Genomic DNA, 25724 nt, shown 5'->3' with positions numbered 1-25724 from the left:
TCCCCTCAAGCTTTCCATTTGACACAAGTGATTAAAATGCTGCTGGAAACTCCACCGGCAGAGAGAAAAGACGAATTAATAAAAACTATGTAATGAGCGTATTAAGATTAATGGGGGACGGGAAGGCGCTCGGGCCCAGCCTCTCCCAGCATGAGGAACGCGCCTCCCGAGGTAGCACGCGTCATTCCTGTAGGTGCCCTTCTGCGTCCAGATCAGAATCCGCTTGGAGGCAGTCACGTGGCTCTTTGAACCACAGCGACTGTTCTTCCCAGCGATTTCCCATTTGAGTTTATGGAAGGGGAAGACCACAGATCAGTGCCTCTGGCAGCCCCCAGCTCGCCCTTCTGATGGTTCTGCAAGAAGCCCGCGGCATCCCACTCTCCAGCCCTGGGCGCGGGGTTGGCGCTCCCTGAGGTCCTCCCGAGCGCCGCGTGCCCAGCTGCGTCCCATGGGCAGAGGCGTGCAAAGTTTCAGGCAGGGCTCGCATTCACCTTCCTGGAAAGGGCGTGGTGGGTTGCAATTACAAAAATACAACCTCCATTTTTTTTTTAATTTCATTTTTCACAGTAGTTTTTTGGAGTCTGTGAAAAGGGAAGCGTAATTTTTAAATTAAAGGTAATTGTTATAATAGGGTGTTAGGGCAATGGCTACCTTGACATTTTTATCACTCCTATAGCAACTGGGGTGGTTTCCCAACCCTGGACCAGACTTTTGGGGGAAACTGAAGGACATTTTCTGGGGATTTTTTTTTTTTTTTTTTAATGGAAACTGAAATTCAGCATTGTCTGTTCTGCTGTCTTCCTTTCCGCGCTGTGGGGTTTTCTCTAGAAGGCACAGGTACCACTGATGGCCGAGAAGCCGTTCCACTGCCTTCAAAGCAAGTCAGCCTCTTGCGGCCTCTCTGTTCAGCCTGCGCTCCACTTGGCATTCCCACTCGCAGGGGGAAGGCATCAATCCTGACTCACTCCTTCCCAACTTTTTCATCTTCTGAGCTCTCAACCGGTTGTTGCCTCATAATGTTGGAGTCTTGGGCTCTGGAGGGCGTCTGGGGCAAATTCAAAGGCGCACAGCACCACAGCGGGTCCCCGGGTCCACACAAACAGCTGTCTTCCCATCTCAGGAGCCACCTTGTACAGACAGTGGGTTGGACGTGTCACCCTGCCTTTTCCGGGATGGCAGCCGTTTTGTGAACATGAGGACAGTTTGCAGCAGAAGTTCGGGCACACACGTGGCTTTGCGTGTCGAAAGGTTCCCCTCAAAAAGCTGTGTATCTGGAGTAGAACGAGGCTCCTATCCCACCACTTTCTTTTCGGCATTGACTTAAAAGACAGTCAGCCAGCGACACCAGGACATGAGAGTTAACTGTTTTACTTTCACAGAAACCACTCTGCGTTCTCGAACTGCATGTCTCCTTCCATCACAGCTGAGCTCTGTCCCCTTCCCCCATCCTGTGCTGAGGTGGGGGTGGGGTGCGTGTAGGGAAGGTGAGGCTGTCTGTAAGCAGGCCGAGGGGGCCAGCCGCACGGATAGCGGTTGACAGTCCACTCTGCCACCAGTGAGCATGTTAGCAGTAGTAAGGAAGGAAGTGAAGGAGTGCCCAGCTTTAAATCGGGGCACTGGAAATGGCCTGCGGTGACCTTGTAAGGAGCACGAGGTTAATACCGTGAGTCCATTCTGAGAGTATCCTCCGTGAATAACCCTTAGTAAGGAGGCATTAAGTTGACAGACACTGGAAAGTACTCCAGTAACAATTCTCATCCTCTCTCCCCCACTGTGCCAGCCCCTCCCCCTTCTCGCCACCAAACCGTCTGCAGGTTGTGGCCTCCCTGTGCTCATCGGTTACAGGAAGCCATCCACACACCCACCTGGCTCCGTTGTGCTTGGGTTCTGGGGCTCATGATCAGTACCCCAACCGTGACTTTATAGTCATGTAACAATTTCCTCCCAAGTTCACAGAAGGCTCTCTGCATCCCACTGTGATAGACGATGAATATACTTTTCTCTGTTTTTATAATTAGGGAAGTTAGTACAGGGAAGAGTGACCGCAGAATGGCTGCTCATCAGTGGTTTAAATGTTTACACAGCCCGCTCTCTGAGAGAAGAACCCAGCTCTCTCTGGTGTCGGGTGGATACCGATTCACCCAGTGTGAATATGTCCCCCTTGGCTGATTGAAGCTACCAGTGTGCCTCCTTGAATGCTGACACGAGATGATACCGTCAGGTCCCGTGAGGGGGTACCACGGGCTCCGGCATAAAATTGGCACTCACAATTCAGTTCCAGGCTCCCAACTCCCTCGTGACCACTGAGGACCAGCTCAGACCTCGGTGAGTCCCCAGTGAACCCTCAGGCGGAGCTCAGCCCCTGACTGCCTCCGTTGCCTTTGAGCAGTGTTTTTCAGATACTTGGAGTTGTGACCCACTAAGGAGTCCTGAAATTGTGAAATCTCAATGAGCATTTTTTAAATGAAGTAGAATATAGTAAAACAAAAAGAAATGAGTAAAACAGAACCCATCGGAGTGTGATATATATGTTCCAAGGAGAGATGGTGGATGGATGGATGGATGGATAGATAGATAGATAGATAGATAGATAGATAGATGTTTATAGTGGGTTAGGGTTCAGAAACCGAAAAATACTGACCTGGAAGCAAGCGTGCCTGTTTTCTGTATCTGCAAAACGGAGCTGATGGAACTGACTCCCTCCCGGCTCCCTCAGGCCAGGGACGGGACTGAGGTCACCTCTGTGATCGTGCCCTGGCAGTTATGGCACCCTCTCTGACCTGCAGGTGATCTGTTTGCAGGGGCAGAATGAGCCAAAACAGAAGTTTGCCTCTGTTTGGGAGATGGTTGAACGCTGTGTTTGAAACTGGGCAAAGTCTCATCATTTTTGTGCACATGCTTTCCTGGAATCCAGCCACAGCCAGAGAGAGAGCCCTCCCAAAGGATTTCAGCCCTCATCAGTCCATGCACGTGTACAAATTCTGCAGGTGGCAGGGACCCCCATTCTTCCCAGGAGGTCTGCTGTGAGTGGTCATGAGGGAGACACAAAGGATATGTTGCCTAGAGCAAGGATTGTCCCGATGGAGAAAGAGCTAGTTAGTTCTGGAAAATAGGAGCGATGAGCTCAGTTAAGGATTTCTCTACACTCTCTCCTGGATCCCTGGTGGAAGAAAACACAAACTTTTATGAGCCATCACAGCAACCCTGTGACCTGTAAGCCCCATTTCACATGAGGAAACTGACACTCAGAGAGGTTGGGCACCTTCCCTGAGGTTGCAGAGCAATGAGCACTGTTCCACAAAATCCCTCCTTCTGACTCCAGGCCTGTGCTCAAGCCAGTAACTCCCTCTGAGGCTTGGAAAAGCCTGGCAGTCACCAAGGAGACCCTTCCAAACTGGTTTCTTCATCTGCGAATTGGGCTTTTGCTCTCTTAAGGAAGGAAGCAGCCCTTTGCTGAGGAGGGGGTATCCCATTCAGGTAGAGCGTCCTGGCGTCTCAGCCCAGTTTACAAATCACCACCCCGGAATCGCAAGCAAACTGCCTTTGTTTCCTTGCCTGGAAAGTGGAGGTGATGGCAACTTTCTGGATGCATTACGAGGATTAACCGAGGTAGTGTTATCACATCACAAAGTTGAGAAGCAGCCATAGTAACCAGTCAACAGTGGTTACCCTGGGGTGGCCGCCTTGCAGGTGGTTTCACTTTTTCCCTCTCTTCTCATCTTTATTCACTGGTACTCTGCTAAATGCTTGAAAGCCAGCTCTCCAAAAGGACCAGACCTGATTGGTAGCCTCTGCCCCTTTCCGTGGTGCAAATACCCCCACAAAGGCTGATTCCAAGCCCCCACTATGAAACCACTGAATGAACTGGGGAGAGATGTGTTGGGACAAGTCCACTTCAGCACACCACCATTGGTCTTTTCAACAGTGCACTGAGTGTGTTGTTTGGGCAGTAAGTTGACAGAGAGAAAGGAAATTAATGAATAGAATGCCTAGCATCGTTCTGGGCATAGTAGTTTTCAGTTCTGCCCGACCTACCTCCCTCCCCAAGCCAACAGCACAGGGATTGTAATGGCCGGCCAGGCAACCTGAGGCAGTGGTCTTCTGAGAGGCCAAGTGCCCATATCTCGCCCCCCATCTGCTGGACTTTCAGAACCTGGGCGGCCTGCACAGGAGATTCAGAGACTGGCCAGCTGAGGAGTCAGCAGGCAGGCAAGCAGGTCCTTTCATTTTCTGTGGGAGACACACTTTTAACCAACATGGACAAGGTTGAAAGTGCCTGAGAGGAAACCAGGAAGGGTCTCAGTGGAGCGGAGAGCCTGAAGAGGCGCACACAGTTAAGGGTTTCTCTACACTCTCTCCCGGATCCCATATTCGAGCACACGCACACACCGCTGCAGCCAGCCTCTGGCTAGCTGAACCCATGACCATAGACGAGTGTGTGTACCTTGGAGGTGAGGGGGCAGTTCTGCAGATTTCTGAAGGATTACAGAAGTGGGAGTCCTGAGAGCCTCCGAACAGGTCAGCAGGCATGCACTACAGAAGTGCGGAGGCCACTCGCTCCCCGGAGCCTCCAGACTCTGCACAGCTTCCCGCACACAGTAGGCGCTCAAGACATTTTTGTTCACGCCTGTGTTTTGAATTCATAAATCTCTTCTGTTCCTCCATAGCTTAATCTGTTGCAGAAAGGATGCAAGGCCCCTCAGTAAATGCTTGCTGAATCAGTAAGTCCTCAGTCTTAGCCCTCACCAGCTCCTGGTTTCACATGTTCCTGGACGTAAAATGCGACCACATCTAAATGAGATGCAAAACGTGAATAAAAGTTACCGGTGGGTTTTTTTTTTTTTTTTCTGGTTCTTTTGCCTTTTTCAAATGTGTCTTCAAAGAACATGGATCAATTTTGTCATTAAAAAAAAAAAAGGACATGTATTATAAAAATAAACAGAACTATATAATCCAGAGTAGAACTGAGTGGTGTCAGCAATGAAAGAGACCGACAGCCACCCTCCCCACGCTGTACTGCTTGAACCAGGGGCCCCGGACACGTTGGCTGGGCCCAGCATGGACCTCCTCATGCTTCAGGACACTTGTCATGGCTGGGTTCTCTCCACCTCTCTTTCCCGGGGCCTCCCGCCCACGAGACACTGACTCATAACGTTGCCCTGTGGTAACAAGTCTTAGTAGGAAGTGGAAACAGAGGCGAGTCCTCGAGAGGGGAAATAACAGGCCGCACCCAGGGCCACCGACAAGTGAGAATTTCAGGGGGCCTGCGTCCCCAGCCCCACCCCCGCCTCGAGAGGACCTGCTGCGGCCAGATCCAGCAGCACCCGCACAGCCACGCGCCTCTTCCGGGGATTCAGCCCCTTGCCCAGTGACAAACGTGTCTGTCCCCCTTCTCTCCGGGCAGTGGGGCCCTTCCGAGGGCACAGCGCTGATTGTGCCCCTGGGAAGGCAGCTGCTGGGTGATAAACGAGTTACCCCCGCATCCTGGGCGACCAGGCTTTCCCTGTGATCTAGCTCTACAGCTGGGGGAACCATCCTGTGTTTGCCGGGGTTTTGTGAAAGACACAGGTTGAGTCTAGAAGATGAGGCCTTGGGGGGGTAAGGAGAGGAAGTTCAGGAGGCTTGCGACAGAAAGTGCGCTCATGCAGGCACTATCTTCTAAGTCCTCCAAGTCCTGTGTCTGCTGCGTCGGTGTCCCTGAGCCTCCTGTTCTGTGTGATTCTGGAGCGACTCTAGAGCTGGTGGGCTGAGCGGAGTCCGGGTCAGGTGCCCCCAGGGCTCCGTGTGCACCCAGTGGTACTCCAGGGGGTATAACCGTGTCTCCTCAGAACTTTTCTTTCTTTTTTGACAACTTTTATTCTCATACTGTACAAATTCACCCATGAGGGGCGCCCGGTTGGCTCAGTGGGTGAAGTGTCTGCCTTCAGCTCAGGTCATGATCTGAGTGTCCTGGGATCCAGTCTGGAGCTCCCTGCTCAGCGAGGAGCCTGCTTCTCCCCCTCTCTCTCTCTCTGCCCAACCCCTACTTGTGCATGTGCGCGCTTTCTCTTTCTCTCTCTCTCTAACTCTTTCTCTGCCAAATAAATAAACTCTTTTTTAAAAAATTCTAATTTTTGTCTCTGAATTTGCCTGCCCTGGACAAATAGAATCCTACAACATGTGGCCTTTTGTGTCTGGCTCCTTTCGCATCACATAATGTCTTCAAGCGTCATCCAGGATATAACAGGTGTCAGCACTTCCTTCATTTTCATGGCTGAATAGTATTCCATGATCCTGCTTAGGACTCATTTTATCTGTTCACCGGTTGATGGACATGTGTCTGGGTTGTTCCCACTGTTTGGCTGTTGTGAATAATGCTGCTAGGAGCACACATGAACAAGTTTCTGTGTGGACGTATGCTTTCATGTCCCTTAGGCCACACCACTGATTTTTTAAGTGTATAGCTGATCGTGCCACTGCTTTGCTCAAAAACCCTCAGTAGCTTCTGACGTTTTTAAAATCAGGTTTAAAAAATATTTACCGTCCACAAGCCTTACAGCTTCTGGGCTCTCCCCTTGTTCTGTTCCTCAGAGAACCAAGAGGTTCCTCAGACACACAGCACCTCCTACCTTGGCAGCCCTGGAACCTTCCTCCCCAGCCCTTTGTTGAACCCACATGCATCCCGATGTCTCAGCCAAAATACCCCGTGCTCGGGGAAGCCTCTTCAATGCCTCTGAGCAGGTTGGGGCCACACGCTCTGCTGGGACTCTTCCATCCCTCTCCTTAGCATGAACCCCAGGGAGCGCCACATGGTGATCTTTGTCTAGTACTTGTCTCTTCTGCCGCCGTGCGCTCCAGGAGAGTGGGGCCCTCGTTGGCATTCAGTGGTCCTTCCTGGCACGAGCCCAGTGCCTGGCACTTGGCGCGTGGTAAATATCGGGCAGATGAGTAACAGGTAATGAGGGCAGCAAACAAATCGCTTGTTTGGAGGTTTTGCCATGGGGTCTCCCTCAGGCGGTGGAGAACACAGGCAGCAGCGTTCACAGGCCTCTTGCCCCCCCAACCCACCTGAGAGACCTCTGCTGAAGTTGGAATGGGCTTGGGGGGACCCCCCCCCACATCCTCAAATAACTGGAGCCCCATCAGGTGCCCACTAGCACGTGGGCTCTCTGTCGGGACGAGGTAACTCCCCGCAGCATAGGACCCGGGGCAGCCCCCCACGCTGTCCACACCGAGGGTTACAGCGGTCCACCTCCAGGGATGACATGAGGAGGGGGGTCCGTGAGGCTGCAGCTTCTGTGACAGCTGGGAGCCCCATGAGCACGGACCGTGTTCCCTTTAGTAAAGATCATTGCCTTTCTACGTGTCTCGTTTGAAAAACTGTCCTTGAGGAAATTGCGAGAGGAAACTGTAGACCTTCTGAGACTTAATTGCTTTTTTCAAAACACCGTGTTTTCATTTCCCCCACAGATATGCACTTATTTGGCCATTATCCCGCACATGACGACTTCTATCTCGTAGTGTGCAGTGCCTGCAATCAGGCCGTCAAGCCACAGGTTTTCCAGGCGCACTGCGGTAAGTGGACCCCCGCACCCCGCCGCACGTTCGCAGCCGCCGCTCCCCCCCGCCACTTTGGCCCCCAGACAGGGTCGGCCCCCTGTGCCTGCCTCAGCCCAAGGCGGTAGGGAAACTCTTCCTGCGGCTCTGCCTCTACTCTTAGGGGCACTATTTTCTGAGCTGTAGTCCTTCTTCCGAAAGGCTCAGCCCTGTCAGAGCAAAGGAGAGAAAACGTGCAACTTGTTTAGGGAAAGGGGACCAGACGGCAGCCATCCGCCCAACCTTCCAAGGGCCTCCCCAAGGTGACCAGAGGAAGGGCAGAGCGGTGGTTTGAGGAATGGGCCCTGCAGCCTGACATCCCTGAACGAGGGGGCCAGACTGAGTCTCCTAGGGTTTCTTCCCCCAGGACGGGCTGGGGCTGAGGGCAGCCTAGTGTGGGGGCTGTTGGGGGTGCTGCCCCAAGGAAATGCCTGGAACTTCCTGCCTCAGGTTCAGTTTCTCTGTCTCCAAGAATGCTCTTTGTGTTTGGGAACTTGCTTTCCCTCTGTATCTTTACATCCTTGGTGTCATAGATGCCCTTCGGTAGGTCACCAGCAAACCTAGGCCCCCCTTCAGAGCAGGTGCCACGGACACAGGACAGATAAAGTCCATGTGACCGCTATGTCAGGAACGTATAAACAGCTACTGACCTCGGACAGGCAGTCGCTGAACCTCTGGGGATGGAAGTTTCCTTATCGTTGAGCAGAGAGTTGTACCAGATGGTTTCCAAAGCTGTGAACTCCAGAATAGGCTTCCCCGAGCTTTGTATTTAAGCCCCACTCTCTTTGGGTGAATGTAATGTCTCGCTGCCCCCTTTTTACTGTTGTAGCTCAAAGCACATTAAATATGGTGCCTTAAAAAATCAAAGCGATAATAATCCTGGGTATGCTTTTGTAAACCACACATTTCCCTTCTCACACTTGAAATTTCTGGCTCTCTCCCACCCCCTTCAGTTGTCACTGTTCGGTAATAAATAGGTTTGAAGTAAAGGGAGTTGCTTATCCAAGCTCTTCAGTAAGTGTTTTTGGGCCTTTAGAATAGTTTTTATGTATTCTAATATCATCTATGCATATGTATGTGTATGATATATCCATATCTATATCTATATCTATATATAATGAGAATATTTTGTGTTTTTAATACGTAGACAGAGAATGCAGGATTTAGAGGTGCTTTCCAAAACTTCCTTACCTACACAAGGTAGAGTGGGGGGCCCGAGGGAAAGGGCCATACAGCGAGCTTCTGCATAGAGGCCCAGTCTCCCACCGTCCCTGCGGCCAGCTCCGTGAGCTTGGTTTCTTTGTGTCTTCCATGAGAGTGACTTCCAGAGGTGCTTCTAGCTCTAACATTTCCGCTTCTGGCAGGCTGAGCCCGAAAGGAGCAAGTTGTGTGCTCGGCATGAGCTGACCTTCTTGCTCAGTGCTCTGCAGCGAGTGACCCTCTCTTCTTCCAAGAGGAGAGAAAAGGGCAGGCCTTTCCAAAGGGAAGCTGTCAGAGACCCAGAGGTGACACCTACCAGCTAAGGTGACAGGTGGGGGGATGGAAAGCAGAGCAGAGGCAGGAGGATCCCACACAGCTGGTTTGTTCAGTGAATGACCGTGGAATCCGCGTGGCCGATGGCTTCTGTTTGTCTTGGGAAGATGCAGAGGCTAGAGCCCTCCGAATGTAGTGGGCGTTCATTCATTCGCAGGGCCTTGCTGCTATTCTGCACACTGGGGAATGGGAACGGATGAATGGGACAGATGTGAATGGGATAGATGAAAACTCCATAGGCCATCAAAACCTTCCCTGGGAACTTGATTCACTGGCAGAGTCTGTGATGGAAGGAACCAGAAAGGGACCTGGGACCTCACTGTGCCTTGCAGAGTTCTGTCTAAGGGGATGCCTCATCTAGCCAGTGAAAGAGGTCTCGAGGGCTTGGCTCCGCTGATGCTCCCGCCTCCCTCTGTTCTAGGCCTTTCAGTTCAAAAGCCAAGTCGAGTTCAGGGGAACAGCCTGGGGTTTTGTGGCCATCTTCTCTGAGCGGTGGCAGTAAATGAGTATGTGGGTTTGGGGTGACCGACCTCGTCACTCGAAGCCCAGACTCTGTCAAGCTTCTTGCCGAACGAGCTAACGAGTAGCGGTTGGAACACAACCACAGCTCAGCAGACAGAGGCGGCCAAACCTTGTCTTTCAGGTTGTCCTGATGATGCACAGCCCACACTTAACAGACCGGGAGAATGCAAGTCAGAGCTCGGAGTCACAGCTGTTCTTTGGGAACAGAGAGGAGTTCTCAGTGTCCCTGAGAATTCTTTCAGTGGCTTCATGATACTTCTCTTCTCTATGTTTTATCCCCTCTGACTAGCCTTGCTTTTCCAACAAGTTCATAAGAGGGACATTGTGCTAAGTGCCAAGTACCGTGCCGTGCGCTTTCCTGATCTTCGCGTGTGTGATCCTCTCAGCAGCCCTGTGCGGCAGGTACCGGTGTGACCCCTGTTTTGACTGGGAGGAGGCTCGGGCTCAGGAGCTCTGTGCCTATGGTCTCCAAGCGAGGCAGGTGCAGAGCCTGGTTCAGTGCAGGCAGCGTCACTCCAGAGTGAGGGACGTGCATCATCGGCTTGCTTAGCCCTTGTCCCTCATGCCATCTGCAGGGGTCCCCTGCCCTCCCCGCCCTGCCCAGACTCCGGGAGCTGCCCCAGTTCACTGGCCGGTTAGCAACTGGGAGTACGGGTATTTATCCCCTATTTTGTTATCAGAACTTTGTTTCAGAAGGCATCTCATGGAGAACCCCACCAAAAATATATATGCAAAGGGAAGCCACTGGCGTTGAACTTCCTATAGGGGCTCGAGCCCTGCCTGCCTGGCCTCTCCTGAGCCCCAGCCTGCGGGGGTCCATAAGACAGCATTTGAAGTCTGTTGTAATGGGGAGGATATGGGGTGGAAGCCAGACAAAGAAATTCGTGTTAACTGGGTGACCTTGGGCCGGCTGCCTCTATCTCTCTACCTGGTCTGCCTCATGGAGTGGTTGGTGTGAAATCACTGGCAGGAAGCACCTTCTTGCAGATACCCCCAGAGCACGGGTTCTTCGTGGCACCATGCCCCGTGGCCCCCAGCTAGACATTGTTCATCCCTCCTAGGAGCGGAGCCATCGAGTTCTGTTCTCCTGTGCCACGACATCTTCTGCCGTGTGCTTCGGTTGTCTGCGGACTGTCTCATCCCTCTACCCGCCTCTCAGATCTTTTCAGGACCAGGGACGTGTCTTGTCAGCTCTGTATTCCCACGTCCCGAAATGAACCCATCATCACGAGCACTGACCCCAGGAAGCTGAGCTGGGGTGCACTGGGAGGGACATTCCTAGAGGCCAGTGCTCCTGGGGCCAAATCCAGCTCAGCCGTGCCCAGCCCTGAGACCCTGGACTTGTCACTTTTTTAAATGACACGGGACTGGATAGGATGTTCTCTTAGCCACTTAATCATTCACAGCATGTGTGACTCAACTCCTGGATTTTATGGTTACCGGCATGGAGAGCAAGAGATAGGTGTGTGACGATATCGGAGATCTCGATGTCCTGGTTGCTTAAGTTAAACTGAAAAAAGTTCATGGTGTGTGTGTGTGTGTGTGTGTGTGTGTGTGTGTGTGTGTGTGTATAAGTATTTAGGCAGTTGGTTCTGGGGACTTTGAAGGTTGATGGTAACATGAAAAATTGAAAGCCATAGTGGGAAAACCATGAATTTCGGAGTAAGACAGACCTGGGCTAGAACCTGGACTAACATTTACTGTCTGTGTAACGGTGGGCTAATTGCATGACCTTTCTGAGCCTCCCTGTCCTCTAAAATGAAGGTGATAGTTCTTGCCTCACTGTTACTGTGAGGAAAGGAGAATAGAGTAGAGTTTCCTGGCACATGGTAAAGAAATAAAGAAAGGGTCACTTTTATTGTCAATAAAGTGTGGCTCCTTCTTATTAAGTTGAATGTTTCTTATGAAAAACGAGAAAACCGATTCAGTAAAATGCTTCCTGTCTTCGTTTCTTGCCCTGTCTCGGGGGACGTGAGCGCCGAGGTCAGCCTGTAGACATTGGCCCGTGATTGATCTTCAGCCTCGCATACTCTTGGAGGCAAGAATTGTCAGCCTGGAGATGATTACATGGCCAGGAGTCCCGAGGACATGGCTCTATAGATTGGGTTTACGTTCACATAAGGTCCCAGTGTCAGATCCTCTGGAAACGCCGTGAAACTCCAGGACCCTCTCTGAGGACTCTGCCAGGGTCCATCCTGCTTTGGCCGCTTTGCCAATATGGGGTCCCATGAGTCCCCATTCCCAGGACTCTCTGCATTCCTGTTTGCTCCTGACTTTGTGCCCCATGCTGATGTCCCAGCCATAAAAAGCTGTGCTTTGCACAGGCGGGGGCTCTCTGGGAGCCTGTGTTGGTCCTCTGAGTTCTGTTTCCTGAGTGTGCAAGGGTCCTTTCAATGCCTTTTAAACCTCTACCCAGACGATCTAGAATTTTGAGGGCTTGCTCTATTTCTAAAGCCCCTTAGGTGAGTTGATGAGGTGATTTAGGGATAGTCACAAAGGGGAAACAGAAGCCTCACCTTGGAGGCTGTCCAGCCCGAGTTGTAGCTTGATACGCTGCCATGGTGTGATTGGCTTATGGCTGGAAATAGCCTCTCTGTGGTCAGTCTGCTTGGAATCAAGTTCCAGCTCTACCATTTGTTAGCTGTGTGACTTGGGCAGGTTACTTGGCCTCTCTGTGCTTTAGTTTCCTGATGCTTAAAGTGGGTAGAGAGGTTTAACCCATAAAGTGGTTGTAATGATTAAAAGAACTTGGGGCTCTTGGGTGGCTCAGTCAGTGAAGCGTCCGACTCCCATCACAGCTCAGGTCTTGATCTCAGTATCACGAGTTCAAGCCCCATGTTGGGCATGGAGACTACTTAAAAAAAGAAGAAGAAGAAGAAAAAGAAGTTGCCTTTGGAAAGTAGTTTATACAATAATTAAACAAATTTTGCTCTAACAAGAAGAAAGTTAAGCTATCGAAAACCAGGCGATAAGCTATAGAGATTTGTAATGAAATCTTGTCCAGGGACTGCCTGGGTGGCTCAGTCAGTTAAGCATCTGCCATCTGCTCGGGTCATGAACTCAGGGTCCTGGAATCGAGCCCCATGATGGGCTCCCTGCTCAGTGGGGAGCCTGCTTCTCCCTCTCCATCTGCTGCTCCTCCCCCTACTTGTACTCGCTGTCTCTCTCTCTCTCAAATAAATTAAATCTTTAAAATAAATAAATAAATAAAACAGAGTCGGAGGACGGCATGTGAGACCTTCCTCTTACGTCAGTTGTTGTGGGGCCCACCCTCATCCCAGAGATGCAGTTGTTACCATCTTTCCAAAAAGAACCCTCTCTCTGTGATACGTGTATGTGGGTGCATGTGTGCATGTGCATGTGTACACGCGTGCACAGGGGTCTTACCTGTGTGCACAGGCGTGGATATCAGCTCAAAGCAAGGAGGTGCGAGGTGCCTACCATGGACAAAAAAATTTAGTATTACTTTCAGTAGTGGCACACCTTAACAATTTAGAATATTGCAGTCAGCCGAAAAGAAGACTAAATAGATTTAAGTAGTATCTTTGTAATGGGGTTGAACATTTATGAAGTTATAGTTGTAGGATTTGTCCAAATGAAAGGAGTATGATTTTTTTTTCCTCTCCTTATCTCCAATATATTTGCATAATGAGCTACTACAGTAAAGCAGGGCTTCTCGCCAGTGACACCGGTCCCGTCGGGGGCTGGCTAATTGTCTGTGTTGGGGACCCCCTGTGCAGTGTGGGGCACCGAACAGCTTCCCAGACCTCTGTCCACTCGACGCCAGTGGCAGTCACCACCTCCATCATGACAGCCAGAACTGTCTTCAGCCACTGCCAGTGTTCCCTAAGGGACAAAAACCGCCCCGGTTAAAAATGACTCCCATAACATAGAGCACCCCCACGTGTTATCGCATATCCTGTGCTTTTCTATATTTAAATTTTGCTCTGCATGAAAGTGAATGTGCGTGCACATACACACGTAGCCCAGAAATAACTGCCACAGAATATCACACACGGCAGCGTGGAGAAAGTTTACTATTTCGGCTTCCACGGAGCTGGTCACCGGGCTAATTTCCCCGTCACATTTGTATGCCAACCCTAATACAAGCTCTCTTCTAGAAGCCCCGAAGCCGCCGTTTTTCCCACCTCAAACCAAAAAAGGGGAGAAGAGGCATAAGAAAGAGCACATCCATAGACACAGATCATTCAGCCACATTTGGTTCCTGCCCTCCACGCCGAGGAGAGCCCCGCAGCCCCACATCCCATCCATCACACAGAGATAATCCTGGGAAGTCGCTGCTACTGGAAAAAAAAAAAAAAAAAGAATGTATTCGAACCAAAGAACCTAGATGTCATTCAATAGACAAGAGAGGATTAATTTTTCCCCTCTTTCTCAGAGAGGGCTTTTTATTCCCTTCCCTGATTATATTTTTGAATGCCCTTCAAGTAGCTGTTTTGCATGTTGATGGTGAATGCAGCAGGATTTAATGAACTGTGAGCTAAAGCAGAGAGGCTGAGCAGGAAAATAAATGAGTGACAGCAACTCACCTCCGTTCCTTGCACACATGTCCAGATGCCGGTGTCGGTTGGGTCCCGAGAGCGACACAGCCCAGCAGCCCTGCACACAGGAGCCTCATTAAGGAGGTTCCAGACTTTCCTGCCATTGTTCTTTTCACTTTGGCTGTCTCCGGGTGACCTCTAGTTGAGGAGGAAACACACCATTTGGGCTTCTGAGCCCTAGAGACAGTCAGTCCCTCTGAATGTCAGTGCCCCCTGGGCTTCTCAGGAATCATCAGCAACTAATGATCCTAGAGGACTTCCTGTCTGAAGGTGCTCGTGTTCACCACACAGAGACCTTGGGTCTGAGTGTCAATGCAGTTGGATTTGTTTGCTGAGATTACATTTCTGTTGTTGTTACTGTTCGTTGTCTTTTATGAGACTTACCCTGGAGAAGTACAAAATAATTAAAGGAAATTGTTCTCATCAAACATAGTCTTTGTCGAGTCTGACAGCATTAATTAATAAGGCTTGGCAAGAGCATGGGAATATGTGCAAACTTTATTTTGTTAGTAGGGTTCTTTTTTACCTTTAATTTGATGAATGTACCCCAGTCCAGAATGAGCTCCTAGACTGATATGTCTTTGGGGTTCCTTATGATCAGAAGCAGTGTCTGCCATTGTTTCTTCTGATAGCATCTTCCCATCATCCTGGTAAAGTGTGGATCCTATACTAGGTCCTAAGGAAATTCCTACAAATCCTACAGAGATCCCTATGGAAAGAAGCGACAGACCGATTAACAAACGGTTATATCTTAAGTCAAGCATTACATCTGCAAGAACCCACAAGTAGGACTGCGTTGTGCTCCAGTTCAAGTGTTTATATTTTGAACTTGCATCTGCCCAAGTTACAGTCAATGCTGGGTCTGGAACAGAGCAGGTTGACCTGGTCCCCAACCCGGACTTTTCTTTTTGCTCTGCTAATGGGAAACAAATACCAATAACAACAATGATGATAAAGCTGACGCATGTGGTGAGCCTCACACGTGCTAAGCTTTCCGTGTGTTAGCTAATCCTGTCACCACATGGTCATATTCTCCCCGTCATACAGCCAAGAAAGGGAAATTCAGAGGGTTTAGGAAATCTTCTCTGGATCCAGCCGATGTAAGTGGCAGAACCAGGATTCCAACCTCTGTCTGACTCAAGTCACTGTAACCATGGTTCAGGTGGAAAGTTTTGGGCCTGGAGCTCCCTGCAGCACTATAACTAGGCTTGGCTACAGAAAGGTCGTCACGGTCCCCTGTGGGATCTGCACAGGTGCTCTCAGGCAGCTGAACTCCCTGTCTTCCTCACCCACACTACTGACCTGGTCTGCTCACTGGCAGAGGTCAGGAACTTGGGCACAGTCTCGGGCACAATGAAGAAGGGAGGAATAAATCAGCCCTAGTGAGTGTGTTTGGAGCCTCAGCCCCGAGCCCCTTTAAATATCGACAGGTAAAAAAGAGGGAGCTTCTCATGGTGGTGGAGTGGGTACCTTCAGCAGTACCTGCACCTGTAGGTTCTCCTGTATCTCCAACAAAAGAACGGATCCCTGAGGCCCACAGTCGGCGCTTTCCTCTACACCGATCAAAATTCCCTTTTTGCATGTTTCTGTGAATTAAGTAGAAATGCTCACAAACAGCAGATGTAACAGTTCAGCTCAAATTTAAAGCTAAATCAATAAGCTCTTCATAACCTTAGGATTGTTGAATTCATCTTTAATTGAAAAAAAAAAGTCTACTTATAATCTCATCAAAGCCTGTTTCTTAAAGGCTGAATCTCGTGGGTCACCTTCAGAGTCGCATGGCTTTGACTCATTCATTTATTTGAAAAATGTTTACTGAGCACCTGTTACATGCAGGTATTGTTCTTGTGTTGCGGGTATCGTGGTGAGCATCACAGACAAGGGCATGGCTTTCTTGAAGCTAGTATTCTGGGAGGTTAAATGACATAAACAAAGATGCAGTCAAGTCCTATAAAGAGCTGTCACAAGAATATCCCAGCAGGAGAGGTGGGTGGGGACCAGAAACATAGAGCCCTGCAGGCCAGGGCCCACAGTTTGGGTTTTATTCTGGGTGCGGTGAGAAGACACTGAGGGCATCGAGTGATCACTCTGGTGGCTTGGAGCCTGGGAAACCTCCTAGGGACGAATGCAGCGCTGTGCGGATAGAAAAGGATAACTTTGAAGTCCGTTCTGGAAAAGTAACTGACAGAATTTGATGATGGGCCACATTGGAAAAGAGAGGGGTCAACATTTAGGATTAGTGAGCAGCAGAGGATGACAACATGGAAGCCAAGGCAGCAGAGCCTTAAGTAGACCTGGTCAAATGCCAAGAAGTTGAGTGAGAAGAGAAAAGAGAAGAAGCCCCTAGATTTGCCACCATAGGCTGTAACTGACCTTGACAATCCCCATCTCAGATGGGTCTTGAGATTTTTTTTTTCCCCCAAGTGCGGGTGACTTCATTTTTACATCCCTGATGGACCTCTTTTTAGGCTGACAGAGCCCCAAGTATTCTATCTGCCTTTGTGCTGAGGTCAGCTGCCACCCAGTCAAATTGTCAGCACGTTCCTCTGCCCCCAGCATCCCCATGTTCTATGACTGATTACTGTGCAGCAGGATCACCTGCAAACACCAGCGGATGAGCTGTATGCATCCCTGAGTCTCGGCATGGAGCGTATTTCTGGACTTGATATGCAGTCGGGTAGAAGGAAAGACTCCTCTGATCCCTGTTAGGGTGCCCTTGGCGCCTCCACTTCACCAGCATTAGCATACGTCAGGGCTGTTGGAAGTGCTCGCTGACTTATCCGTCCCATCTCTCTCCCTCTCTTTCTCTCCCTCTCTCTGTCATACACACACACACACACACACACACACGACCAGGAGTAGTTCCAAGGAGCCAGGACCCCTGTTATCACCTGCGTGATACTACCTGCGTTAATGATGATGCTGGATACGCAGTTGCTGCTCAGTATATGTCTTTGAAAATGAAGGGAGAAGAGAGGGAGGAAGCAAACAATGAAGGAAAATTGGCTTGCTGTTTGTGAAGAAGCCAGATTCCACATGTAAACGAGTACATTCATTTGAAGACACCACTCCTTGAAGGAGAATGACCAGCTCTGTTGCAATCCGGTTGGAGAGGCAGCATTGGGGAAACGTCCTTCCTCGCCAGGTGGCTTGGGAGGCTGCTGCTTTGATCCTTGACCACAGCTGATTTCTGGAGGGCTCTCCCCGTAACATGACCCCCGGCTTCTGACTCATCACTGGCTTGTCCCCGCTGTGCGTCTGCCCTGCTCCGTTCCTCGGAGCTGTATCAACCAAGGAAAATCAGCGGAACAGTCATCGCTTTATTTAAATCTGAGGAAAGAATGTGGCCAGCACAGATTCAAAGGTCATTTTGCAATCCTCTGCATCCCAAGCCGTGAGGAGGGCAGCACTTCGCAGGCAGTGGTCCCTCCCTGGTGTGGCGAACCGTACCGTGAAAGCTAGAGCTGCGGCTGGACACAGCTGGGCGCACGCACACTGGGGGACCTGCGCCCAGATCCCTCCGGAGTTTCGCGGCTGCTCTCCGAGGATTAAAGTGATCTAAGGTCTTGGAGTGAAACACAGGAACATCTCTTTCACTGGGGATTCTAATCACCGAGTTTATCTTAATCCAGCCACAAACACGGGGTAACTATCAAGGTCATCGTCAGGCACTTCTGTTTCCAAAAATGTGACCCCAGACACAAACCCACTTCGTCTGGTGCCGGAGCAGAGAAACAAAGATTTTTTTCTTTTTCTCCCCCACCAACCCTGGAGGAGAAACTGGCCATAGAGAGAGTCCACGATCCCCAAACCCTGGGCTCTGTGCTTTCTAACAGAAGGGCATTTGAGGGCGTGGGGATTATACACCATTTTTGCCTCACACCCAGATGCAGGACCCCAGCTGCTGTCGAAGCTCAAAGTCTGCTGAGCGCTTGTCCCCTTAGAAGGGTCTCTGGACTTCTCGTTCAAGGGGCTGGTTCTTAGTGCATGGCAGGGGTCACTGAGAGCGTCCCATACGAGGAAGCCCTGTATAGGTTCACCTCGGGGATGTGAAGGAAGGTTCCAGGCCCTCTTGTTTCTAAAGTCAAAGCCCTTCTCCCCTCGTGTGTATACTGACTGTGTCAGCTTTCTTGTTCCCTCCTCTGGAGGAAGGTGCTGTTAAATTGCCATGGCTTCTTAGCAGTTAGTGGCGTCCTGGGATCCAGGGAATCCTGCAGCTTGGGGAAGGCTGCGCCGAGCCAGGCCCCTTGGAAAACTGGGCACAAGTTAGGCGAAGCAGAAGACTCGAGAGATAAGTGGTCTGGGGGCAGTAATGACTGGGAGCAAGCAAACCGTTCCACGACGATGAATCCTGCTTCGTGTGCAATGAATAATAATAACTTTCTTTCCGGAGAAAGTTCCCTTTGCTTTACAAAACCACAGCTGTCGATCTCTGTCCAAGGTGTGGCCTCTGGCAAACCCTGTGATTTGCTTGTCTATGAGTGTTGTCGATGCTTTGCTTTTCTCCCCCAGGATCACTTCTTCAGATTCCTGAGCCTCCCGCAGAGGTGCGTGCGGCGGCATCCATGCTGGGTCCGTGCTGTCCACCCAGCTGCACTTGACTCTCTTTGGCAAGTGCCTGCCTCCAGCAGGGGTGCACTGCCTCTGTCCCCATCAGCAAGGTCACACTGACCCAGGCCCCGACCGACGTCCTTGCTCTGTGACCCACACTACTGTCAGCTCTGGGTGTCCACTTGATGGTGGCATGATGTCCAGAGATATAGATGACCAGGCTACCAAGTGTTTAAGGAAGCAGGACCTGGATGGCAGGTGCTTTCAGAATCCTAGCCCTGCTTTCCCAGCTGTGTTGTCAGATCCTTCCCACCGGTGACACTCATCGGGGGAGCTGGTGGTAGGGCACCTCTGCCCTTAGGACAAACCTGGGCCTCAGCTACTCTTCAGAGAAGGGGGAGCAGTGGTGGTGGTAGTGGGCTTGCTGCTGCTCCGAGGAGCCAGGAGACCCGCGGGGAGGCCTGGAGGTGGGGGGGTGGGGTTTTGCCCCATCGAGCTGGCCCGCCTGATGGCCAGGAGACATTTGTGCCCCAGGAAACCACCAGGCCGTTTTAACCACAGCAGATGCACCAGGCACAGTCAGAAGAGCTGCATCCCCTTTCTCTTATCTTCCATCTTTCTGCCTCCTGCCTCCACTCACCCACAGAACTTACGGACCCGTCAATAATTCTGTTTGGGCCACATTGCCCTGATCCTGCGTACCATCCATTTTCCGTGGTTGAGCGGTTTTCTTTTTAATATTTGTCCTCTCTGGGATGCGTGGGTGGCTCAGTCAGTTAAGTGGCAGCCTTTGGCTCAGGTCATGATCCCAGGGTTCTGGGATTGAGCCCTGCGTTGGGCTCTCTGCTCAGCGGGGAACCTGCTTCCTCCTCTCTCTCTGCCTGCCTCTCTGCCTACTTGTGATCTTTCTCTGTCAAATAAATAAATAAATAATCTTAAAATATATATATATATATCTCCCCTCCATCAGCTAGCTCTGGAACTGAATTAGGTCGGCAATGCAGTCCAGGGGATGGAGCATCTGCCTGGTTGGGGTTTTGTCTTGAGGAAGTCCTTGGGCGAGACCCTTCCTCCCCGCAGGATAACCGGACCTGTATTTTTCCTGGGCTTCTCCTCTGCAGCCTTCCCAGATCATTTTCAGCAGTGGTTGGCCATGGAAAAGAATGAACAGGAGGCCCCATACACTCTGTTACCTGCAGTGTTTGCTCAATTCCAGGACACTGTTCATTGTCAGATGCCACATCAACCGGATAGCACCTTCCCCCAGGTGCCAGTGGCACTTCCAGAACAGTCTTTCCAACCAGCCCACATCAGTGAGTGTCAGGAGATAGGCGTAGAGTGGGGCGAGCCGGCACAGCCTGGGGAATGAGCCAGGAGCAGCTTCCAGGCTTACACGCTGGGTCATAATTAACCCACGTACATCCCTCTTTTCTTCCAGGACTCCTGTACTTCACCTTCCCCCTGGTGTAGAATTAAGTTCAAAGTACAAAAGAATGAAGTTATCATGGCTCAGGGAGTTTCCTGTTTCTGGTGATAGCCCCTGACAAATGTCATGTAAAATAACGTGGTCCCATAGCAACTCTGCCACACATAGAAGAAGAAAAAAAAAAATCGCACAACCACCAAGTGGTAATTTAGGAGTGTGGTTTTAGTTTTCAGATGTAAGAATAGTTGGGGGAGGCCGTACTGTTGTTTTATTTTTGATTTCTGGTTTCGTTTATGATGGGCAGAGAATGTCAGCTCTAAGTTGTCCGTTTTAGAACTTATGATATTTCCTTTGTGACTAGTTAGCATGCGATCATTTTTTTAATGTGTCATGTGTGATTAGAAAATGTGTTTACCCTCTCTTTTTTATGCAAGTTTCCCTGTATTTATTATTTTGTTCAAATCTTATATATCCTGAGCATTTTTGGCTGCTTGGTCTGTGATTTCTGAGAAGGGGCTTTTTGTGTTTGGGGGTTTTTTTAAGATTTTATTTTATTTGATAGAGAAAGAGAGTGTGTAGGCATGAGCAGTGGGAGGGGCAGAGGGAGAGGGAGAAGCAGACTCTATGTGAACAGGGAGCTCGATGGGGGGCTTGATCCCAGGACACCAAGATCATGATTTGAGCAGGCAGACACTTAACCGACTGAACCACTGAGGCATCCCTCTGAGAAAAGGGTCTTAAGTCTCCTATGACGGTTATAAGTATGTCAGGCTCTCCTGGAACTCAGATAGCTTTTGATTTACAGTTTTGAGACTGTGCTGTTGGGTGCATATAAGTTTATGACACATGTCTTTTTAATGGTGGAGTCTTCATCTCATTAACTTTCCCCTTAGGTCCTATTTTATCTGATTAACTTACCCAGTTTTCTTTTGGTGAATAAATGTTTGTCTTGTCTCCTTCCAATCTTTTATTTTAAATTCTTTTATCTTTTAAGATTTTATTTGTTTATGATAGACGGCAAGAGAGGGGACACAAGGAGGGGGAATGGGAGAGGGAGAAGCAGACTTCCCGCAGAGGAGGGAGCCCAGTGTGGGGCTCCATCCCAGGACCCTGGATCATGACCTGAGCCAAAGGCAGACGCTTAATGACTGAGCCACCCAGGCATCCCTATTTTCAATTCTTTTGTGTTCTCTTGTCTTGGGCTCCTCTCTTGTAAACAGTATATAGCTGGCTTTTGTGAAAGTCCAATCTGATAGTGCCTTTTAATAGGTAAGTCTTATCCATTTACATTTATTGTGATTATTTTATATATTTGGACCTATTTCTGTATTTTAATTTGTGTTTCTGTGTACCTTGCTTTCTGTTTGTTTCTTTGTTCTCCTTTCCTATCTTCCATTAGATTAGCCATTAGATTAACCAAGTTTTCTTAAACTTCTTCCCATTTTTTTTTCTCTGCTAGTTTGGCCAGAATAGATTTTATTTTATATATTAAAAAATCTGTCTATCTATCTATTTATTTATTTATGTAGTGATTGCCATTAAGTTTTTAACATGCATACTGAACAATAATTTTTTTCCTAGTAAAGGCTACAATTATCCAGGATTTCGGTGTTCTCAAACAACACAAAGACCTTTGTACACTTTTTTCTTAACTTAAAGTCAACTGGTAATTACAATAAAGAGTTGAAATCTTGGCCCAAAACATTGCCATGCATTCTCAGCCTACTAACTCACAGGCAGATTAGAGGCACCCTTTTTGATTTCTAAAGCATGAACTTTTGGCTAATTCACTCCATTTTACACCCTGGGGTGCTCTTGGACATCTGTCTAGTTCAGAGTGATACATTCATTTCCAGTCTTTTTTTTTTTTTAAGATTTTATTTATTTGACAGACAGAGATCACAAGTAGACAGAGAGGCAGGCAGAGAGAGAGAAAGGGAAGCAGGCTCCCTGCTGAGCACAGAGCCCGATGCGGGACTCGATCCCAGGACCCTGAGATCATGACCCGAGCCGAAGGCAGCGGCTTAACCCACTGAGCCACCCAGGTGCCCTCATTTCCAGTCTTTAAAAAAAATCTGTCAAGTTCCTGAAAACATTCTGAAGTAGGACTGGACAACAGAGAATTCAGAACCCTATGCTGTACTGCTAGGCCCTGTTCCCATACGTCCTGTTTGTCATGTGTAAGATTTTTAGTGAGAAAATGAAGGGGCCCCTCCCTGCTGACTCCTGCTTTCTTATCCCTTGATTCCCAAACGTTAGTGTGCATATGAATCCCCCAGGTGTTTGCTAAATGCTAAATTGCTAACATGCAGATTCTGATTGAGTATGTCCGTGGTTCTGATGCCCTTCCAGGTGATGCTGGTGCTTTCAGTCCATAGACCACATTTGAGTAAACAAGTGCTTGGAGAATAAAATTTAGCTAGGAAAGTCAGGGCTTCAGTCTTAGGTCAGGGTTCTATGACACCTCACAGACCAGCAGATAGCAGAAGAAATACGCTCTTCGAAGTGTTAAGGGGTTCAGGATCATTCAGAGTCTGAAGGTCTCCTTAAAGCCTTCAGGTCTGGCAGAGCCCAGCTTCAGTGCTCATTCTGCTCACCGTGAGTCCCTCTTGCCCCCATGGGCTCTGTCTGCCTCCCCTCTGGAGGTCAGCACAGCACATGCTTCAGGTAGACGTGACTCTGTGAGTCAGTGCCCCAAGAAAGAGCCTGCCTGGGGCCGGGGGCAGGTTTCCTGGTAATTTATGTTTAAGACAAGCTTTTAATAGAACTACACTTTTAAATAGTAACCAGGAAAAAGATTCTCTCTTTTTAACGGGGAGCCATTTATAGGACTCAGCTGTTGAGGCTCAAGGGTAGCATTAGGCTTAAGTTTAATCTTCTGTATGCCATAATTTACAGCACTGAGTAAAGCATTGTACGTACAACGATTTCAGTCATTTGCTGTGATAAATAGCTATCGCTCTTGGCGGAACAGAAACACCGTCTCTGCTTTCCACTTATGAATATTGAATGGTCTCAGGCAGGCTTTGCCTATAAGTTTTTAAAGGGGAAATCCCCGCCGATCACAACTCCTCACTAGCCCAAAGTGTAATTTCCCTGCTTCCTGCACCCGCCAGCCCTTGATCCGGACGGTGGTTCTGCATTGTGCGTGTCCTGGGGAATATCGCACAGGGCACTTCTAATGGTCCCTTGTGCAAGTCCTGCAGTTTTGTACCACACGTTCCCCTGGTAGTTTGGTAGATTTAACTAGTGGCAGGAAGCCAGTGACAGAGGTCAGGGAAAGAGCTTAAAGGTGATCATCTGATGGAGCAGAAATTCTGTTTGATGCCTCACAGTGAGAGGATGGTGTCAGCTCGGGAAAAGGAAACAAATCGGGGCCCAAGGGGGAAAAGAAAAAGTCCAGATTCTAAATCTCTAGGGATCCACTCTTTAGGAGCTCGGAGACACACGTGCCTTCCACCAGACTTCCCTTAGTTCAGAGACTTTGTTCCCTGCCGCCTGCCACCTGGGAGGCGGCAAAATGGATATTTAAGTATGACGCTTGGTAGAGTGACCAGCTTGTCTTGGGAAGTCACTGGGACCATGTTGGCCATTCACCCTAGACTCAGGCTTCCAGAAATTCTCCCCTCAGCCCAGCTCCTTTCCTATGGGTGAATTTTCTACACTAGGGACTGAAATCCTTACACTGGCACCCATTGATTTGTCTCATGTTTGTGAGCATCCACTGTGCCAAGCCTTGCATGTTCAAAACAAACACACGGCATGTTCAAAACAAACAAGCACAAAATAAACATTTGAACGCCTGGCCTGAACTTAGAAGCACATAGGGGATTGGAGATGAGCCTCTGTCCTTTCACATTATGGTGGTGAGAGGACTCAAGGGTGAACATGAGTAGAGAGGGTGAACAAGTAAAATAGTGTCCCTTGGCCTCCTTTTGAATGCCATGACAGAGACTGCCTTCCTGTGGTCCATTTGGGAGCGGCCCAATGCCATTTAGCCACAGCATCTCTCTAAGATGATTCCTTTGAACACAGAGACTAGAGGCTTCTATTCTCACTACAGCCTTCTGAGGGTGAGCACGTATCTCTGGAAATATCTTCAATTTCTAGAGCATCTTGTCATTTATGAAGCACTCTCTAGTAACTTCTTCATTCTCACCGTGATAACAACTCAGTGAGGGGGACTGGGCGCTGGCTTCCCAGCTCTGGAAGCTCAAAGAAGTTCCGCAACCTTCCGAAGGTCGCTGACGGCTCGCTGCAGAGATGGGACGAGTGCTCAGGACTCCTGAATCTAACCTCAGTGTGTTTTCCGTGGAGCGAGAAATGCACAGCAGCAGCAAAATATTGGAGGCAAGTGTACCTTTATGAAACTTCCAGCCTCGGCCAGTTTCTAATTCCAGACGGACCGGCAACCAGCGTCTCCGTCTTCTTGCTTTCTCGTCTCCACTTCACATGGGATCCAAGCTTTCTGTAATAACTACTTGAAAAACAGCCTTACTGTCCTGATTATTCAGCCTGCTCATAGGCTAGGATCCATCCTTTCATTTCCTGGCCAGAAGATTCCATCAGAACAAAGTTACGGTCATTTGAGCAGACGCTGAAGGCGTTCGGTTGCGTTCCGCCTGAGAATAAATCCGCTCGGCATTCTGATTAGTTACAACTGGTGATGAGAGAATTGTGTGGGCCAAAAACTCCAAGTATGTGTTTCATGCCTGTAAACCTACTAATGAGAATGGGGTTTGGCAGAAAGCTGGGCTTAGTGTTGCTTGTTAGTATTCTGAGAGCTGGATTATAGACACAGATACAACACAATTTGATCTTGATAGCTTCCCTCATTCCCAGGCCTCAGATAAGTTTGTTAAGCAGGAAGATGAGAGGAAGCAGTCGGGAGAGAGAATTAGGTGTGAGTGGCTCAAGAGACCAAACCGTTTAGGACTCCTTAGCAACCTTGCGGTGACTTCCCGCCTCTCTTTGCCCATCTGTGGAATGGGCTTGGTGGTGCTGCTCCAAGGTTATTATTAGAAATGAAGACCTTGAAAATGCCTTGGCATGTGACTTACGCTATAAATATGCTTTGCTGCCATGTGGAAAAGGGAGTTTTTAGCTGCAATGTACCATGAGGTGAGGCAGGGAACGTCAGTCCCTGGCAGTGGAAGCCTTGCCAGAGTTGGGAGAGGTGTGAGAGAGAGGGCCAGGTGCTTGGGTACGGAAGGAGGACGCAAAGACCGTGCCGCAAACACACACGGCATGTTCAAAACAAACAAGCACAAAATAAACATTTGAACGCCTGGCCTGAACTTAGAAGCACATAGGGGATTGGAGATGAGCCTCTGTCCTTTCACATTATGGTCTCTGAGGTCCAGCCCCAGCCATGCACTGAATTCCAGAGGGTTGGGGCTGTGGAAACAGGAAGACCTAGGCAGACCAGTGGCCGTGTGGGGTTCAGCTGCCGTGTTTGGAAAAGGATTGTATTAGGAGAAGCAGCACAGGTCAGGAAGGAGCCAGCCCCTGGAGCAAGCTGCCTCTGTGTGCTGGTGTCTCTCTCTGCTCCTCGC

At 49.5% G+C, this 25724-nt stretch overlaps 1 protein-coding gene across 6 annotated transcripts in view; it reads left to right on the top strand.

The window, feature by feature from the left end:
* Positions 1-25724, top strand: part of ATXN7L1 (ataxin 7 like 1) — a 236254-nt gene that overhangs the window by 75191 nt on the left and 135339 nt on the right. For all 6 annotated transcript variants that reach the window (XM_059397018.1, XM_059397017.1, XM_059397014.1 and 3 more), the window contains one exon: positions 7450-7554. In XM_059397018.1, coding sequence (XP_059253001.1) covers positions 7450-7554 — 105 coding nt within the window. The remainder of the gene's footprint in view (positions 1-7449; positions 7555-25724) is intronic.

The sequence above is a fragment of the Mustela nigripes genome, chromosome 4 (genome assembly GCF_022355385.1).
Source record: "Mustela nigripes isolate SB6536 chromosome 4, MUSNIG.SB6536, whole genome shotgun sequence".
Lineage (NCBI taxonomy): Eukaryota > Metazoa > Chordata > Mammalia > Carnivora > Mustelidae > Mustela > Mustela nigripes.
This window is presented reverse-complemented; position numbering and strand designations above follow the sequence as displayed.